Genomic DNA, 21,477 nt, shown 5'->3' with positions numbered 1-21,477 from the left:
ACGTCTATTAGTTAGGTCTAGACCCATGGTACCACTACTAGTACTATGGTTGCACTTGCACTGTACAGAACGTCACATTTTCCTTGCACTGTAAGACAAGTTAAGTAGTAGGATCATTGACATTCGAGATAATTTAAATCATATGAAGGTCTTAATAACGGTGGTTTTGTTTATGCTCAACCGATCAGTTTCGGTTCAGGGTCGTCCAAACGTTCTGCTCGGGGACTTCACACGGCAGCGACGCGTCTCGGCCATCGGGATCGTTTTACAATTCTTCTGCAAGGGGCTCAATTGATAGGGAAAAACACCGATATTATCTTCATCACCCTCAAAACTATTTCCCCCGCTTGTTCCTCAAGAAAATAATTTTAGTCAAAGCTTACGAATGTCCTGAGAGGTGAAGTCCTATTTCGTCGGAATCGGAAGATTCGAGAGAAGACTATTGATGAGAAGAGTGTTGTGGTTACAAGTTGTAAACTGTATAATGCCGTATCGGTAAACAGCGGGGAGTCGGCTTTGGCTGAAATGGTTCCTTTGATGACGTCAGATGAACTGCTGTGGGCAGCTTTGCTTTTTTTTACGAGTGGCAGCTCGAGAGGTCTCTAGGGAATACTTTGACAGCGAATTTCTGGCGTTTGAAGCCGTATTTACGGAAAGTTGTGCATGGGTGGTGTTGTAGTAATGAAGATAAACCATTCCAAGACATGAAATTTTTTCATTTCATAACCTCTTTAAAGATAAGAAGGTGGCCAACATCAGATATGATTAATGATCATAACTTGATGTTATCATCAAGATCATGCTATGCTTTACAATGGGAGCTTGCAAACATCTGTGATGAATGGATTGTTTCAACATTAGTCAAACTTCTATATGGAAACCGTATTGTATATGTCGTTCAACATGTATTCCTGCCAGTTCGTAAAGTGTGCACAATAATGTACACGTTTTTGTATACCTACTTTGTTCACAAGTTCGCGTTTTTGTATACATAGGTTGTGCATACGTACGCGGTTTTAGATACCAAATTGAACAGGGTTTTATATATATATATATATATATATATATATGTATATATATATATCTATATACATATATATATATATATATATATATATATAAATAGTAGTGGTCCATACTGATAATATAAAAGATAAACAAGCGAATATTCTTAACAACGACATACTGCTATATTTCGGAGTGGTCACCACTCCATCGTCAGGCAATTGTACAAGATCAATTAAATACAAGTGCTAATATACATCCGAAGACGACAATAGTGATAAACATGAGTGAAGTTTTAAACTAGGAATGATTAGAACAACCAGCAATAAAAAGTAAATAGGGATTAGAATAGCTTCAACCCGTAGCTCGCTACGTTTCAATTTAAGTCAGCATTTAAGTCTTTTATTAGGAGACTCTCCTTAATCTACCTCCTGAACCACTGGGGTTCATTACCAATAGCGGCACAATGGTCAACAAAAGTAGGCAGATTATGTTTGTGCGCAGTACAATGAAGGTTAATAGCGCCTTTCTGACCACCAAAAGAGCTCATCAGATGTTCTTTGAATCTATCCTTAAGCCGTCTATTGGTTTCTCCGACATAAAAGGAATCACAGTCCGGGCAGTTTATCCTATATACAACATTGTTGGCATAATCTAACTTATAAGCATCCTTGAAATTGAACAAAGCAGAAATTTTATTTTGCAGAAACATTCTTTTGATATGAATATTGTCATCACAAAACCCTTTAATGTAACTACCTAAAGTCTTAGCGAGTTTATCACTGCTGGGGCCACAGTATCGTAATTTAACATAAACAATATTTTCTTTGGTCTCCCCATGATCAAATTTAATTACAGGACCCATGCCCAGTTGTTTTCTTAATTTAGAAGTATAGTTCTCCATTTCATGCAACAACTTCCTAGGGTAACCCCATTTAAAGTAAAAATGCGTCTAGTAAATTGCAATTCATGAACGAACAAGGAATCCGACGAACACAATCTACGTGCGCGTTCATGCAAAGCCTTAATAACCGCAATTTTATACTTTTTGGGACACCAGGATTTCCAATTAAGAAACAACCCTGTAAAAGTTTTCTTACGGAAAACGGAAGTGGCGATAGTGTCAGTACCGCTGGAACCAACCATTCTGAAAATGTCTATATCTAGAAAAGAATATTTACCCCCGTATTCCATTTCATAAGTAAAATTGAATAGATTTATGAAAAGAGTTCAATACATGTAGAAAATCATCCACATAGTCTGCTGAAATAACTACAAAAATGTCATCCACATATCTTCTATAAAAGTTAAGTTTAGGACAAATTTGGATCAATTTCTCCTCAAGGTGGCACATAAACAAGTTGGCTAAACAGACACTCAAGGAAGAGCCCATGGCACACCCATCAATTTGCTCATACATTGAATTGTTAAAAATAGATCAACACGTTCAATTGTACAAACAATGCGTTTTTGTATATATATGTAATTTAGAATAACATCAATTTTATATTCAATAGGAACATTGGTGAATAAAGAAAGTACATCAAAACTAGCCATTAAAGAGTCATGGTTCAGAGAAAGTTTCTGAATGTCCGAACAGAAACTGAACGAATTGCGTGAAACGGCGTTCCATAGTATTTTGGTGAAGATATTTGCCCGTAACAGTTGGACTCTGATTTAAACTGAAACAATACTTACAACACTTCCAGGAGTTGCTGGAGTTCCTGCAGCGCCTTTAACTCCCTTAGCACCCTACAGTAGGGGAAAAACAAATATCATGATCATGATCATCATCATCATCATGATCATCATCATGATGATCATCATGATCATGATGATAATCATGATCATCATCGTCATCATCATCATCATCATCATCATCATCATCATCATCATCATCATCATCATCATCATCATCATCATCATCATCATCATCATCATCATCATCATCATCATCATCATCATCATCATCATCATCATCATCATCATCATCATCATCATCATCATCATCATCATCGTTCTCATCTTCCCCCTTCCCTCATTATTGTGATCATCATCGTCATCGCCCTCCCCTTACAGTCGTTAACTTCCATCCCCCTCACAGTCGTCATTGTTGTCGTCCTTCCCCCTCACAGTCGTCATCGTTATCGTCCTTGCCCCCTCACAGTCGTCATCGTTATCGTCCTTCCCCCTCAGAGTCGACATTGTTGTCTTCCTTCCCCCTTACAGTCGTCATCGTTATCGTCCTCCCCACCTCATAGTCGTCATCGTTCTCGCCGTCTCATAGTTGTCTTTGTCATCTATGTCGTCACCGTGTAGTCGTATTCATCGTCGCCCTCGACAATCACGATCTTGGTCGTGGTCATCATCAATTTGATGGTCGTGATTGTAATCTCCACCATATCGTCCTCGCTAACGTGGTCGTCTTCCCCGTGTCAGTATATTCCTCGTCCCAGCAATTCGTCACGACCTCACCCTTGCCCTTGTTCTCGCAATCACCACCACCACTATCCCCGTCATCGCAATCACCATCACTATCAACATCACTACCACCATCGTCATCTTCGTCGTCATATATCCTTCTCGATCGCTGTCGTCACTGTATTCGTGCTTGTCATAGACGTCCCCATTATTACCTTTTCCATATTTGGTTTTGTCTTTGACTTACCGCAAACCCATCAAATCCATGATCTCCGGGATCTCCGCCAACAGCAAATATCGACTAAATATTAGGAAAGAAATATTACCATATGATTTTAATAACTTATCAACTTATCAAATTGTTTAATACGTGAAAAGGAAATAAGTGCAAGTTTTATATTAAAGGAATTCATAATTGACGAACCTTCAAATATTACTAGCATCGATACAGCAGGCAACCTAAACTTTTTACAGCCAAGCAGAGTTACACATTTCATGAGTTTGAATCCATTCCAGGTATATGCAGATCAAATTGTGTTTGTTTTTTAAAGCTTTTAACACCCCCCCCCCCCCCAGTTTTGCATGTTTTTTGGCTTTGGAAATCTTACTCCCTAAAAATAACCAAAATTACCTCAATATAATACCACTTCTCTCTGGTGTCTGAGCTTAGAGGTGCAGAGCATAGCAAACAGCATTCAAAGTCAATGGATATATACTTAGGCCTACACTACAGCAGTAGCTTAACAACAAATGTGTCAATTTAGGGGTATGAAAGAACTTGACACAGCAGACATTTTGTGGTCCAACTCTGCTCAATTGTACGTTGCATAGGCACAAAACCTTAATTATTTTGAGATCATCATTTCTAAGGAACTACACCTATGAAAAACGCAGACAATTGAGTGATTTGGAGTTTTCGTTGATAGACATGACATCGTTAATCAAATCCTTAGGGTGGGAAGACTCGCGCAAAAAGAAATGTCTAATGCCGGTAATCTGACCTAGCTTCAAATGAGGTGTAACAGAAGTGTTAGACACCACCATCGATCCCAGAAAATACGCACACAGCTTGCTACCTTCGGTAATTAGACACTAGTGTACAGTCAGTACATACAGCTGCGGTCAATACCCACAGCACAGTGTTCAAACGATACAGCGATGGACATCTCAGGTCCAGCTAAAGATAACAAGGTATCACGTTTCATTACTATCTGCATTTTGTAGCGACGAGCCGAAAACTTCACTTGCAAGAAAAGGAAAGGTAACTTTTTCAGAGCGCAGCACTGTTATTTCTCTTCTACTCAATTCAAAGTTGCAATAACACTACGTAATGTTCACTTTAGAGCCTTTATAACGCACAATCTTCTCGAACGCAATTTGTTTCATAATGTAAGGAGAAATATCCGTATGTCAGGTAACAAAATTGACCTCGTCATTAATAATTAGCATGATGCCTATCTTTCTGCAAAATTATGTACTGGGAGTTAATCCCAGGGCCTGTATATGGATAATGTTGGCGAGGTCTTATATTTGTAACATTTCTCATACTTGTATTGTTCACCGAACATGTTGATATAAATTCTATATAAAATTGTGAGAAGGCATGGCAACGCTTATATTGTGAACGCCGGTAGGGTGGGGGGAAAAAAATCGAAAACATTATTCAGGTTGAATTTATCCTCAGATATGCTGATGATTTGAGTTGTAAACATGTTTATATAATTGTATAAAATATAGTTAGTTTAATATTTGTATGCTGATATTAACTTGTAACATGAGTATAGATTTTTCTTCAGACATAATTATGTGAAACGGATGGTGTTTCTCTACATATAACTGGTCGACACTTCACAATCATGAACAACAAGTTAAATTTAAACGAATACAGAACCGATGAGATACTAACGTCTATAATTAAGCCTGGAGATGCAGTTTGGGTTGAAAGCGTGCAGTCCGGCTGCCAAACAAAAATCATCAACAAGATTGAATAGCAACATTAATCATAATTATTTTCAATACGTAAGAGTTAGAGTAGAGAGCCTGATGTTTCGATCTTAGCAGGATCTTCTTACTGGAAACTAACATAAAGTAAGAACACAGTTAAGAGACACAGACGGACGGACAGACGGCAAAGAATATACCAGAATAGTGCCCCCAAAAATATAATGAATAGAGCAGACTTTAAAAGTGAAATGGAACGAAAGGGGATTATAACATAGGAAAACCTGTGAACATGGAAATGATGAGAAAGGCTGAAGGGTTGGGGGGGGGGGTGGTCACTACCCCTTCTGTTTTAAAAAGCAACAATAACTCCAATACTCTGGATTCGCTTACTTGAATGTTAGGATCTTAGATTTTTTTTTTAAATGGCTTCAGTAAAACACGACGTTTTTTGTATTACTTCTGGAACGGTGTGACGTCATTAATAGCGCTCGTGCCGAAAAAAAAATAGAATGCTGAAATCATATTCACTTGACATTGGGTATCTAGGGGTAAGAAAGGAAAAAGGAGACCGGAAGTGAAAAAAGTGTATCACCAACTTACCTGTGGTGCATCAACGCCTGGTTTTGGCAGGGCACCTTCACCCCCCTGCAAGATTAATAAGAAGTTTATCGGCAATTTTCATAAATTTATCTCGAAATTGTGTTCACCTATTTCTTCAAATAATTGAATAGCTAATATTTTATCCTGATTTTAATAACAAGAAAATTTTAAGAAGAAAGAAAAAAAAACACGTTCACTTTCTTAGAAGCGTGAATCACGGTGGCATACGAATAATAATAATAATAATAATAATCATAATAATCATGATAATCATCATCATCATCATCATCATCATCATCATGATAATCATCATCATGATCATCATCATGATCATCATCATGATCATGATCATGATCATGATCATGATCATGATCATCATGATCATCATGATCATCATGATCATCATGATCATCATGATCATCATGATCATCATCATCATCATGATCATGATCATCATCATCATCATCATCATCATCATCATCATCATCATCATCATCATCATCATCATCATCATCATCATCATCATCATCATCATCATCATCATCATCATCATCATCATCATCATGATCATCATCATCATCATCATCATCATCATAATCATAATAATAATACAAAATATTGGTACTAACATTAAAAGAGAATAACTTACTTTTGGACCAGTCCCACCTTTCTCACCCTTGGGGCCAGGCGGTCCTTCTGGACCCTGTTAAAAAACAATTCGAAAATCAAGGTATAACTTATTTCAATTAGAGCTACTTCATGTGTAACAATTAAATCAACATCTCTATTCTACTACAATATACATGTATTGATATGCTTTGCAATTGAGTCAATCCCTAGGTATATAAATGCGCAAGATATTTCGTGTTTTTTTTTTGTCTGCATAGTCATAGTCTTTATAGTCATAGGCGTAAGATTGAGGGGTGGGGAGGGAGCTTAGGATTGAGGGTGGGGTGGTTAGGGGGACATGCATCACATAGCCTATTCCTTGCTTAGGTCTAGGTCAGAAGTAAACGTTTCACGCTCTGAAAAATGAGCTTCCACACTTATCCCGTGTTTTTTTTTATGGGGAAGTGGGTGGGGGAGGGTTGGGTGCGGTGGGGGGGGGGGGGGTTCTTGCTACGCAACTGTTACATTAGTTTAGTTTATAGAGTGATCAGTAAACCTCGTCGTTATAAATCGCGATCATTACGGCTGATGGAATGATTCGGATTTGACTGACAAACTCCTCCGTCACTCGCGAATTCTATTTGGTAGAAGTTTTAGAGATTTCCTCTGTCGATAAGTAATTGAAATGTGGCAAAGAAAAAGCTGGCGACTTTCTTTGTTCAACTGCCATGGTGACATCGTTCTTTTGCTTCTTGCTCTTGTCGTCGCTTTAGCTGCCAGATGTACCCAAACACATCCGTCAGTCTGGGCAGTCGTTTAAAATCCCATCGGGACCCTTTTCTAGGACAGTCAAGGTATTACGAAGGGTCACCAAGAGGTCAGAACCAAAGCACACGAAAACGCGCAGCATGTTCAGGTCAAAAGGGGAGACCTTCTCACCGCAGACTAAAGCATCCGTTAATAGAATTACGTTTACAGTTTTCTGTACTCGGTTTCCGATCAGCATGGTAATTTGTCATTTACTTTAAAAATTACTAAATATCTTTGCATCAAATTAATAATTATTAAAATGACAAATAACAAATTCCGTTTGACTGAAATAAGTTGAATGGAACAGCGGTATGATCCGTAGCTCATCGTGGTAAAACAAATTGTACCGTGGCTTCCTTCTGACAGCGCCCATCCCTCGCCACCCCCCCTACCTCCCTCGCCACCCCATCCCCCACCCCGTACCGCCTTACAGGGATCGTAAGATGTTAACTCAGTTGACATAGCGGCTGTAGGGCTTTTTAACCCTTGAGGTCACTGGTTCTTCCCAGTTGGTCCATAAATAAATATATATATATATATATATATATATATATATATATATATATTATATATATTTATATATACAATCTTACCAGCAGATTTGGCTTCGGGGGTTCCCCCTTTTCACCCATTCTTCCTTTCACACACTGTTCGGAAAGATTGTCACAAACGAAGTATTGGTAGGATTATTTTGAAAAAATTGATATGTTAGAAAGTAATTAATGACGCATGACCTTGTTTGGTCATTTCTATGTCGTCAAACACTATACCATAAAGAAAACAAGCTTGAATAAGTAAACTTATTGACTTGAGAAATATAGCATAAAAACGATATAAGTAACTTGACTTGAGAAATATAGCATTAAAACGATATAAGTAACTTGACTTGAGAAATATAGCATTAAAACGATATCAATAATCAGTTTGAGATACAACTTCCTGATGTAAACAACTTTAATTATAACGTAATAATCATTAATCAATTGATTTGAGAAAATAACCTACTGACGTATCAACATCTTACTGTGAAAAAAAAATATGCCACAAAGATAGTAACCAATTGATTTGGGAAATAGCGCCCTCAATTAACAAGGTTAACTTAAGAAAGAAATACATACCAGCATTATTCAATGGATTAGAGAAAATCACAGAAAACTGATATTAACAGTACAACGATATGAACCAGTTGATGTATCAGCATCAACTTTTTTTTTCCTGATTAACTACGTTCTTTGACAATATAAAACGAATGACGATATAACAATATTCAGTGATCAATATCATGGATTGTAACTTTTCTTGATCAATAACAATGTTATATTTCATAAACAGCATAACAAGTTTAAGATAAAGACAAAACCAAAAACAAATTGTAAAATTCAAATAAAAATCCACTCACTGGTGCTCCTTTTCTGCCCTTTATTCCTTTCGCTAATTGACGGCACTGCAAAATAATATACGTTTTGTAAGTATGTAAGTATCATTGTAGATTAGGTCTTGTTATGTTGCTTAGGAGACATATTATCGGGGTTTGCCTCTAAAGTTTTGAAACAGAGAAGGATTCAAATCTATATATACTAAAAAAACTGCTGTTTACGAAGGTAATATTAATAAGGCTACTATGATTTTATTTTTGTATAGCAGAAAAGTTTCTCATTCTGAGCAGAAAAGGAATAATCCACTCGCGCCAGTGCAGTTTTAAATGATGCAAATACCGCTCTTTTAAGTTTAGTCTACTGTGGCGTCCTTCAAATAAGAGTTGTTGCTTCTATATGCCACACGTACAGAAAGTAGAATTTTTCCACTCATGAATATTATATTAGTCAGTGCTTTCTTGACCAATTGTACTCATGAACATTCTAATGACCGAATTAACATCAGAATAAATATTCATGAAAATGCCAATGAATTGTACTACACTTTTATTGAGGGCCGGCTACGTGTTACGACACACCATTAGTATACAACCATGCATATTCGGTACGCTATGTAAGCCCGGAATCCAATGCATGACACACATCTTCAGCGTGAGCCTATGCTGCTACTATAATATTACCAGGTACGCGTAACCAAACTACCGATTATAGTGGGCCTAGCCTACACCATTACCAGGTATGTAACCAAACTACTGATTAGTAGCCACTAAGAGCAGACATTAACAGCAGCCACTAAGAGAAAAGGACAGTAAGACATGACACACAGTACTACAACTGCGGTCGTGTGTGTTAGTTATAACTGGCGCTGCGGTAGAGTGTGTTGTTCAATTAGTGCATAAATAAGAAAGGTTTTTTTTTTTCCAAAATCGATTAATTTTAGTTATGGAGCCTACTGGGATGTCCGGTTAGCACCACATTAAAGTATAAAGGTTTCTCTTTCACGTGGTATACCTCTACTATCGGTAACAAAAATGATTTCCTGACCAAAAGTGGCCTTAAAGTTTTAACCCCGATACGGACATCTCTAAACGCGCTGTATATACGTAATGTGTAATGATCAGAAAACTGTTTAAATTTTTTATTTTTTTCAAAATCGATTAATTTTAGTTATGGAGCCTACTGGGATGTCCGGTTAGCACCACATTAAAGTAGAAAGGTTCCTCTTTCACGTGGTATACCTCTACTATCGGTAACAAAAATCGATTTTAAAAGAAAAAAAAAATAAACAGTTTTCTGATCATTAAACATTACGTATATACAGCGCGTTTAGAGGGTGGTCCGTATCGGGTTAAAACTTTGAGGTCACTTTTGGTCAAGAAATCGGTTTTGTTACCGATAGTAGAGATATATCACGTGAAAGATGAACCTGTCTACTTTAATGTGTGGCTAACCGGACATCTCAATAGGCTCCATAACTAAAATGAATCGATTTTGAAGAAAAAAAATCAATATTTTAAAACTTTTAGGCCACTTTTGGTCAAAAAATCGGCTTTGTTACCAATATTAGAGGTATAACACGTGAAAGAAGAAATTTTATTCTTTCATGTGATGCTAACCGGACCTCCTAACTAGGTCGATAACTCAAATTAATCGATTTTGAAATAATAATATGTTTGGATCATAACACATTACCGCGCGTTTCGAGCTAATTTTCCCATTTGCATCCCACTCCTGTTAGGATCGAACGGTTTGTAGCCATCGAATTTCAATAAATCAAAGTGTTACTGACTGTTTTTTTCATACCACGTGTAAGAGGAATAACTTAACATCGTCATTGTACCTCTCTTGAATGTTGCATATTCTCATAAATTAATTGTTTAGACATTTGAAAAAGAAAAAAAATGGTATAAAAATTGCCGCAATTTACGCCTTTCTCCACAAGATTTGGTAGGATTACAAGTTTCAGTTCAATATGGATGCATAAATCGTCCACCATTAAATTCCAGAATTATATCACATGAAAGAGCAACATCTCATCTCTCATATGGTGCAATTATTGACATTTTACAGTATGCATAACGTTAATTATTATCGCTTTAAAACAGGTACGAAAAAGTAGCAGTCTTGTTATTGTCCGCTAATTTAGGCTGCCCTCAGTAGCTGCTGGGGATCCACTTTTCCGCCACAGCGTACCCAGCGCTCGTCACATTGTACAAACATCAGTGGCCAACGGCGTGTAACGTTGATGTATACACTATTGGCTGCTCTTAGTGGCTGCTCTTAGTGGCTGCTACGTTCAAACAGGTTACTACTATACCATTACCGGTACGTAACCAAACTACCTATTGGTAGGCCTAGCCTAGTACGTAACCAAACTACCATTGGCCTATAGTCTACTACTATACCGTTACCGGTACGTAACCAAACTACCAATAAATAGGCTCAGCCTACCACTATACCTTTACCGGTACGTAACCAAGCTACCGATTAGAAGGCCTAGCCTACTACTATATACCATTACCGGTACGTAACCAAACTACTGATTAATAGGCCTAGCTGCCAACTTCTATACCATTACCAGGTACGTAACCAAACTAACGATTAGAAGGCCTAGCCTACTACTATACCATTACCGGTACGTAACCAAACTACCAATTAATAGGCCTAGCCTACTACTATACCATTACCAGGTACGTAACCAAACTATCAATTAATAGGCTTATTGCCTACTTCTATACCATTACCAGGTACGTAACCAAACTACCGAATAGTAGGTCTAGCTTACTACTATACCATTACCGGTACGTAACCAAACTACCGATTAATGGGCATAGCCTACTACTATACCATTACCAGGTACGTAACCAAACTACCGATATGTAGGCCTAGCCTACTACTATACAATTACCGGTACGTAACCAAACTACCGATTAATAGGCCTAGCCTACTACTATACCATTACAAGGTACGTAACCAAACTACAGATTATAAGGAAGCCTAGGCCAGTATTATTGTCAATGCACACGTATTCGCGCAGACCACCATGTCACTTACGTTTAGTAATAGCTGTGCAGTGATTATATTCCCCAGAACCAAGACATTAGAAATAATTATACAGAATCAAGTTAAAGTAGCAGCTGAGTGAATTCAAATATTTATTCTGCAAGTAATACCCCCATCACTGCAGGAGCAAGTACCGTACCTTACGGAATATAACTAGCGTTAGGCTATAGCGACAATATAAAATCATTCAAATGTCTAAACCATCGAATCTTCCCTACAATGGTTCACAGTATGTGGTCTGTGACGTCATACTGGCAAATGTTCTTCAACAGTTTTTAACTTCAACCGCCGGAATATACCTTCAAACGGATACTCCAATGTTTTCACTCAATAATATATTAGCCTAGTTGCAATGATATGATTCTGAAAACGATGTGAAACTATGCAGTTTCAAATGTTGACGCCTTCCTCATGTGAATTTAAATAAATGTGATGACAAACGTCGACATCGAAGCGCGCATCGGATGGGCAAAATTTATAATAAAACAGATTAAAACAAAATGACATTTTTATTATATATATTTTTTTTACCTGGTATGAGTGTTTGTCAGATCCACACTGTCAAAAGAAAGCAAATTTAACAGAAAATGTTAGATTGGAGATAATTTCCTTTAGCATAATCTACAGTGGTTTATAAGGGAAAAGTAGAAATTTCGAGATTAAAATGTGGACAAAGCGACATGTAAATGAAATTTTGAGACTTTAAAATCGAAATTTCGAGATCTAAAAGTAAAAATTTCGAATCTTTGAAGTTTCTTTGTTTAATGTCCCTATGATCCTTATTTTTGTCCTCAATAATAATAATAATAATAATATAACAACAACAATACTAATAATAATCATAATAATCATATCTATACGGCTATGCTGATATAAAACAGATGGAAAAGGTACAACAGACAAAATAAAAAAATAGTGTTAAAGTTATTCTAGTTTTCATCGATGCGAAATCCGTTGAATACTCTTTGAAAGCTAACTGGTATAACATGATAAATTTGCACAGCACTGTAAACATGTTTTCAGAGGCAATAACAACATATTATGTATGCCAATTATGATTATGTTTATTGTATTATATCTGAGAAATTGACCATTAACGGTATTTGTGTTAGGCTAAGTAGTCCCGCCACTTTCATTGATGAGCCTCAGTTTTTTTTTAAAGTCCTTTCTCAAAATGGTTAAGTGATAAAAACAAAATCCAAGCCATAGACGGATAAAGATAGTGTATACAACGTGTAGTTGTTTTTGCTTTGATTTAGGGTCTTGCTTTAATTAATACAAACGTTGACCAATATATATATATATATATATATATATATATATATATATATATATATATATATATATATATATATATATATATATATATATATATATATATATATCGAATATATATAACGAAATAATAAAGATCTCACCGGTACAACTGCTCCAAGGCACTGTAAGGGAAGACAAAACGATACACATTTATATATGAAAGTTGTTTATTTATTTATTTAGATTTTTTGTAAGAGAAATGTTTACGTGCTCCTAGACGCTTGATCAGTATTAAATATCTTACAAGCGTACGATACTTCCCAAACGTAAAAAAATAGATATTTTTTTCTTTTTTGGAGGGGTGGGAGGAGTGGGGGGGGTTGTTGTAAAAACTTTCCTTATATATTTGTTAATACCTAGAGCGTCGCAATTGGGATTCTGCCCCCCCCCCCCACTTCTACTCCTTACCCCTGGTTTAGAAACACAGGGGTTTGTGGGAACCAATTTAACTAGACGTTGACATAAAAGGCTCCTATACCAATCGCCTCATCTTCAAACCTGCAGTGACTTATCTGGGGTCGTGTTAAAGCACACGTTTGTCAACGAGGTTTACCACGAAGTATTTTCCCTCGAGGGGATTGAACTACTTTTTTTAGCTGATTATCATGTCAAGCGTAGGGGTCGTATGGGATAATGAGACCTTTTTTTGGGGGGGGGGGGTGCGCGTGCGCGCTACAATATTGGCATTTACTGGCCAAGTGAACGATACCTATACATGACTGGACTTTTCGTATCGTCACTGTACATTTGTAGTCTCAGAGGCTAGCTGCGTAGCGAACTTATTCTGAGGACGGGGGGGGGGGGGTGGGAGGGGCAGAGGATGGAGTTGCTAGTATATATACGGAGTCTTCACGACTATCGAAAAGTCCTCTTTTAGTGATTCTTACGGATTTGAAATACTGCAGTTTCTAAAGATTATGAGTTTGGTTGTTATCGCCCTTGAAATACGCAAATGATGATCATGATTCAATTCATGAATATTCATAGATATCTCATCTTCCAAAATATCACTGCCATGACGATGGTTAAATACCTAACATAGCATAAAATTAAAATGAAAACTATGTATTTCATAGTGTAAAACAAAGTTATGTTCATTACTTGAATAGATCGGTCATAATCCTGTTCTTCAAAAACCAACAAACTGACGAAATATGTTTCCAAAAATTGTTGCTATATTTGCTTTTTGAAGTGACAGAACTTACGTAAAACTCATCCTGTCCATCCGGTGTTGATGGACTGCTACTGGGGGTGCCACCAGACCCCTTTAAGGCAACCAAAAAAAAAATACACAGCCGTTAACAAGCATTGGTATTACGCAGTGTTTTCAATGGATAAAATATATGTATATATCTTTATGAACACCATTTCGGATGCAGTCCATTCATTTCGTTGTTAAGGAACTCTTCTATTATATTTCATTCCGTTCCGTTCCGTTCCGTTCCATTCCATTCCATTCTATTCCATTTCATGTATTATATTACAATATATTACATTATGATATAATATGATATGATATGATATGATATGTAAACTAGTCATAAAGACTCACCTTGTCCCCTTTTGAACCCTTAGTACCGCTTGGACCCTCTGGACCTGGACCCGGCTGAAAGTACCGTTCAGTGACGAAACAAACTTTTAAAATTAGGGGTTAATCAACGGTCTACCGTGCATTTATCACAGGATAATACACGAACGATAATGATAACTCCGGCGATAGGGTTGTACCATCCCCCTCCCCCCCCCCCCCCCCACTCTCCCCCAAACACACACCCGCTCGTGACGTTGTGTAGTCACTGTATATCTTAATTATCCATTTTACCAACTTTACTTTACCAACTTAGATATGAAATATTTCAGAAAAGTTTGGTTCTCCACATATTGCACTGACACAAAGACATTCTGTACTGGTTTTTTGTTTTTGTTTTTTTGTTTGTTTTTGGCGACAATACTTTAAACGATTTAATCATGATAAAATTGCTACAAGGTGTCGTCGACCTGTCTCGTTTGTGTACTTCAAGATCTCGTTATGTGTTGGCAATACATGACGGTCTTCGTGTCTGCTGTCTGTTAAATTCTGTTGTATGTTGTATGTAAAAAACTGAAATATACAATACTAGATATTGTTCAAAAACAATTTATCTAACTGAACACTTTTCAGCTTATGGGAATACTGCACAAGGGTTGGAAAAGTCGAAAAAAGGTTATTATTACAGAAGCTTCGCCCAATTTTAGCTTGCTAACGATACTTAAAACATTTCAACTACTGCAATCGAGAACAAATAATAGAAGGGAAAAATCGTCGAGCTCTGACGTTGTAAAATATAAACTATCCTGAGATTAGATGAAATACAGAACTAAACCAAGATTCTGCATATTCACAAATTTGCTTAAGATGCAATACATACCGAACTACCGTCAGCGCCGTCAACGCCTGGGTTACCATTGTTCTCAGCGCAGGCCTGTGAACACATGTCAAAGGCATTTAAGAAAAGTCTTTATTAAAAGCAAGGGTTAATCATTACATCTAGTTTACAAACTTGAGCAAACTTCATGTGACAATATAGAAAGATGACCAGGCCCCTATATACAGTTGTGTCCGGCCCCGAACTGGAATTATATGCTATGAAGTTGCCATCTCACCTTCGTACTTGTGGTTGATGTTACGTCTGATAGGGATATCCAATTAAAAAGATTGCTATTACATGCAGTTGAAACATTGCCAATTCCGCTTGGGAGACTTTTTGATTTCAGCTGGTCTCTCAAACTGCTCTGACACATTTCCTCTACAATTATACACCAGGAGTAGGTCACACCCTTAACGGTTGAAAGGGGGGGGGGGGGGCGGGTAATAGTAATAATAAAAATCATACACTATTACAGCTATTTGTGTTGCAAAATATTGCAGACTAGCGCGGTAAAAAAAATTCAAATTCGTAACTATTCTTATCAATTGACCTGCCAGGTTAATCGCAAGAGAAAGTGCTTACCGTGTCCCCGCGCTCGCCTTTGTCACCCTTTTCTCCTTTTATAGTCTGTCAAAGCAAAAATGGACAAGGAAAAGTGGATATATTATAAACTAGTTTGCGAAATTAGAGTTGTAAGTAACCATTAATTAAGAACGTTGTTGGTAAATTAAGAATGACTATTTCACATATAACAAAATATCTTGTCCAGGTGCAGATCCCGGGGTTGAGGCTGGGGGGGGGGAGAGGGGTGGGGCTGTACAGCCTGTACAACCAACACCTTTCAACTCCAGACAAAAACTTAAAAGTAGCCAGGCTGCTATCATATAACCTTAACATATGAGACTTGAGACATGTTTTATATAGCCTCTTTAGTATGTCTCAGAATGTACCATTACACGCCTGGGACATACCACTCTACATAGGAGTCGGCCGTCAGTGACATCGGCGCCATGTCCCCTTCGCATTAAAATCTACTTTGTCCCCCCCATCCCTCCCCCCTGGTTCCTGCCATGTTGTCTATTTCAATACAGCTACATAATTCCATAGGGTTAGATAGACAGAACCAAGGCACAATTTGCAGTGTTTCAGTCAGTCGCCGCTATACCTTGTTATACAAAGTTTTTTAATATTTTTTTTCCAAGCACATTGTTTGGAATAATCCAGATGACGTACACCGATTTTACCATATTCTGCACGGTTACCGTTGGTAACAAATAACGGATCGTCTCGGCTGCTGAAGGTAATCGAGTACGCCTCCACAATGAGAGACTCGCTATCTACAATGGCTTGAAGCGTGATAGGTTTCGAGGAAGATGACGGCACGGCTAACGGGCTCGTTACGCATATCAAATTGGAAAATCCGAAGCTGGTACCTGCAGTAGCAATATTGTGATAATTTTGAATATTGTGGTCATAATTTGGGCTTTAATAATATCGTGAAAAGACGTCTAGGGAGGGCTCATCGCCTTGACGAGGAATACATTCTTGGTTGAGCATTACATATGTATCGGGTCAATTAATAAAGGAAGCAATACAGCCCCACTGGTTTCGTTGTTTTATATTAATTATTTCATTTAGCTGCAATGATATATATATATATATATATATATATGCATACATACATACATATATATATATAGCATATATATATATATATATATATATATGTATGTATGTATATATATATATATTTATATATAGGCTATATATATATATATATATATATATATATATATATATATATATATTTATATTTATATTTATATATACATATATATTGTTAACAAATTACAGTAATCGCATGTTACAACCTATAGGCAGCGTCGACAAAAGGAAGGCGGAGTTTTCGTATATATGCTTCTCTCAATTGCGTACACAGTATTTAACAGCGTTAACGGAAAGGGCCAGTAAAACGTTACGAAACTGATGCTGCATTGGCCCCAAATATGCTAGATAATCAAATATGGTCACCTTTGGTTAAAATTCTTAAACTGTCTTTACTACAATCTTCGATGGAATTTTCCTCACTGGGACATCCAGTCATCTTGTGTTTTCCTTAAAAACTGTCTGAGAACAATTAGGAAAGTAAGACCTCCGGGAAACTGCTAGCAATTATAGCGTGCTATAATTTGGGGCCTATACTGACTACCTTTATGTATATTGATAGCATTGCCGACGTTTTATGATCAATTTGCTTGCTTTGTGAATGTTAGATGGATGTCCGACTGCTTTTACCGTTGGAACAAGGTGTCCGACACTGTAGACTTTAGCGTCGAGACAAGTATACAAGCTAATACTAACGTTTGTTTACGGTAACCGAAAAGAGTAACATCATGATTTTACTGTACAATTATTGGATTATACCTTTTGAAGAGCTGGGATGGATGCGTAAACGACTGTAGTTTTACACTCCAATGAGTAATCCACTTGGGCGAAAAAGTTCAGATACTTATAAAGGTTATACATCAACAATAAAAAACAAAACCTATTGTTATCATGACATGCACGCTGCTTTGTCTTGTGTTACAGATCGTCCCACTGTGCAGCGTCAACAGTATAAAACGACGTCGGGTAAGGCCTTTTAAGATTTTATCAAAGTAAAGTCACAAACGATATTCAATAGGTCCATTACAAAGGTTACCCCTTTGTATGCATTTATCAATTATAACGAACACGAGCGATACCCATACGAGGATTTAAGTTGAGGCTTTTTTAACAACATATTTCTGCTACGACCAGAGGTTACCAACAGATCATGGATATAATTAGGACCCAGTCCTCTAACAGACTTAAACACAATCAATATAATTTAAAAGTACACCCTCTCCTTGATTTTAAGCCAATGAAGATCATGGAATGGACCAGTCACATGATCATATCTACTTCTACCATAAATCATTCTTGCAGCAACATTTTGAACAGATTGGAGTTGATCATGCATAAATGCCGGTTGATACCAGAATAATGTGAGTTACAATAATCAATATGAGAAATAGCCATGGATTGGACAAAAGTGCTGAACTCAGACTTAGTAAGATAGAGCCACATTTCAGAAATATTTCTTAGATCCTTTAAAACACCTGGGCTTAAGTGAACTTATTTGATGCCGAAAGGACATGGTATCGTCAAATGAATACCAAGGTTACGAACTATTTGGTGAAATTGTACACAATCAACAGTGTTAAGAATAACACCCTTGATACGAATCAGTATTAATATAGGAGGGGACCAATTGCAATTATTTGGTTCTTGCCAGGGTTGAGTTGCAAATAGTATTTGCGCATCCAACGTTGAATACAACCAAAGCAGGACTGCTGAGAATCAACCAGAACAGATCCTTGATTATGGTGCCTGAAGTGTTTATAAAGTAACCTGTTGATCATCAGCAAAACCATGAATGTTAAACAACATTCTAGAAACTTCCGCGTAAAATAGATATAGATGTTAAATAAGACTGGACCCAAAACAGATCCCTGTGGCAATAATTGTAATCTCGTCAGAAGTACAGCCCCCCTATTCTCACTCTTTGCGATCTGCCCAAAATAAAACTTTTAAATCAGTTTAGGACAATACCAGTAGGCTAATACCAATTTCATTAGATAATACGGGGAAAACATAGTATTGTCAATGGTGTCGAAAGCCGAGCTTAAGTCAAGGAGTACCAGCACAGTGGCATGTCCGCTGACACTGGCAACTAATATGTCATTAGTTACCCGCAAAAGGAGGGTTTCCGAACAATAGTGTTTTTTTTTTTGTAGCAGATTGCCTGGAAATATTGAGGCTATTAGAATGCATGTGAGTATTTAACCGTTTAAGCACAACTCTTTCAATTCATTTTACCCAAAATAGATAGATTGGAGATCGGTCTATAAGTTTGTAATTGTTATGATCTAAGCCATTCCCTTCGATGACAGGAGAAATATCAGCAAGTTTAAGACCATTTATACTGCCAGTAATGAGAGACAGATTAACAAGATGACATATGCAAGGAAGAAGAAGATCAATATTAGTTTGTAAGAGATCTCTCGGAAGTATATTACTTTTAATTCCAGTATCATTAATTATCTCCCTTAACTCATCAATACTGGTAGGTTCAAACTGAGATAAGACAACTCCAAGATTAGCAGTAGCAAGCTGATCAGCATCTCTATCAATGTTCTGAAAATTAGAACGTATTTGTTCTATTTTGTCATTAAAGTACGTAGAAAAATCAATAGTAATAGAATTGCAGAAAAACAGTAGGTGGCAGGATTTTAGTTTGATTTTTATCAAGGAAGTTATGCACAAATTTGTAAAGGGCCTTGGAATTCCCCCCTACAATTTTGGAACTTGATTCTAAAGAAATCCCATACATACATATATATACATATATACATACATATATGTATATATATAAATATATATTTGTGTTAACCAACGAGTGATGCGACCATCAAGTTTAATTTGAATGCAAAGTAGTATATATGAGCTATATATTCGTTTACCATATACTATATATACGGACTATATATACGGGTTATATATATATATATATATATATATATATATATATTTACGGGCTATATACGGGTTATATATATACGGGCTATATATATATATATATATATATACGGGCTATATATATACGGGCTATATATATATATACGGGCTATTTATATATTCGGGCTATATATATACGGGCTATCTATCTATCTATATATATATATATATATATATATATATATATATATATATATATATATATATATATATAATTGAAATCGTAGTGAGTTGAAAAATCCAGAACAGTGACAAAACTTCCAGCCTCCACCGGGATTCGAACCCGGGTCTCTCGCTTTGTACGTGGACACCCTAACCAACTAGGCTATGGACGCTGATTGTATGTCCAGAGGTTCGAAACCGGCAAGGAAGGTAGTAGTTCCACTGTAGGCGTTTTCATCTGTACCGAACAATACTAGTTCTGTTTTGGTGACATATTTGCCTGACTCTAGAGATCAAACATGATGCTAACAAACTGGAAATCTTTTGTGATTCCTAAGGCCGGATTTCGAAAGAGATAGTTTGAACTGACTCCGTTTAAGGAAATTGAAATAAACGACAAAGGAAAATTATATATATATATATATATATATATATATATATATATATTAATATATATATATATATATATATATATATATACGCATTCGATGCGGAGTCTATCGGTGGCATCATTAGTTTTGCGTTGATTTTGATAAACTAGCTAATCCTTTTCAAAGTGAAACTCCCATTGTAACAACATAGTATCTTTGCTTGTCTGACGGGTGAGTAGTTACATAACAAACTCAATGAACTACAAACTTATATTTTAGCAATAGTTAAGTTTAACTGTTGCTTGAATGTATTCATTTTTAGTCAAAAGTGTCTGTACGAACGAAGGTTGAGAATCACAGACTGATCATTTGGTTTTTTTGGTGACGAAATCAATTCTTAGTTTCATGATATCTTTTAGGGAAGTCACGAACCAAAACGCTTATTCGATCATGGAGGTGACTTACCTATGTTGAAGGCGGCCCAGATAATCCCGATTAAGATTAACAGATGAGGACGTGGATTAGACCACATTTTGAAATCCATGGTAATCAATTCTCCGTTTTGACACACCCCTGCTGCTATAGTACTTGTTTCTGACATCCACTGTGTACTTAAATGACAATTACTGTGGGGACCAAAATCGTATGCCTACAGTGTTGTGGACTCATATATCTCAAAAACAAATAAACCAACACAAAGAAAAATACGAAATACAAAAACACTTTTAATCTGTTCACTAAATCTGATCTTTCCATCTATTGAGCAATTGTACGAATTCAGAACATTTGCTG

At 36.7% G+C, this 21,477-nt stretch overlaps 1 protein-coding gene across 1 annotated transcript in view; it reads right to left on the bottom strand.

Annotated features, from left to right (window-relative positions):
- LOC139970050 (uncharacterized) overlaps nt 1-21,477 on the bottom strand; it is a 32,188-nt gene extending 10,711 nt beyond the window's left edge. Inside the window, exons 1-15 of the mRNA XM_071975665.1 lie at nt 21,151-21,477; nt 16,787-16,986; nt 16,136-16,180; nt 15,554-15,607; nt 14,698-14,751; nt 14,351-14,410; nt 13,247-13,267; nt 12,360-12,386; nt 8,789-8,833; nt 7,983-8,036; nt 6,620-6,673; nt 5,971-6,015; nt 5,333-5,383; nt 3,674-3,727; nt 2,704-2,757 (exon numbers count right to left, since the gene is read on the bottom strand). Of these exons, the coding sequence (XP_071831766.1) occupies nt 2,704-2,757; nt 3,674-3,727; nt 5,333-5,383; nt 5,971-6,015; nt 6,620-6,673; nt 7,983-8,036; nt 8,789-8,833; nt 12,360-12,386; nt 13,247-13,267; nt 14,351-14,410; nt 14,698-14,751; nt 15,554-15,607; nt 16,136-16,180; nt 16,787-16,986; nt 21,151-21,286 (954 nt within the window). The 5' untranslated portion in view covers nt 21,287-21,477. The remainder of the gene's footprint in view (nt 1-2,703; nt 2,758-3,673; nt 3,728-5,332; nt 5,384-5,970; nt 6,016-6,619; nt 6,674-7,982; nt 8,037-8,788; nt 8,834-12,359; nt 12,387-13,246; nt 13,268-14,350; nt 14,411-14,697; nt 14,752-15,553; nt 15,608-16,135; nt 16,181-16,786; nt 16,987-21,150) is intronic.

This window comes from Apostichopus japonicus, chromosome 1 (assembly GCF_037975245.1).
Source record: "Apostichopus japonicus isolate 1M-3 chromosome 1, ASM3797524v1, whole genome shotgun sequence".
In the NCBI taxonomy this organism is placed as follows: domain Eukaryota; kingdom Metazoa; phylum Echinodermata; class Holothuroidea; order Aspidochirotida; family Stichopodidae; genus Apostichopus; species Apostichopus japonicus.
The sequence above is the reverse complement of the archived record's forward strand: the minus strand, read 5'-3'. Positions and strand labels throughout refer to the sequence as shown.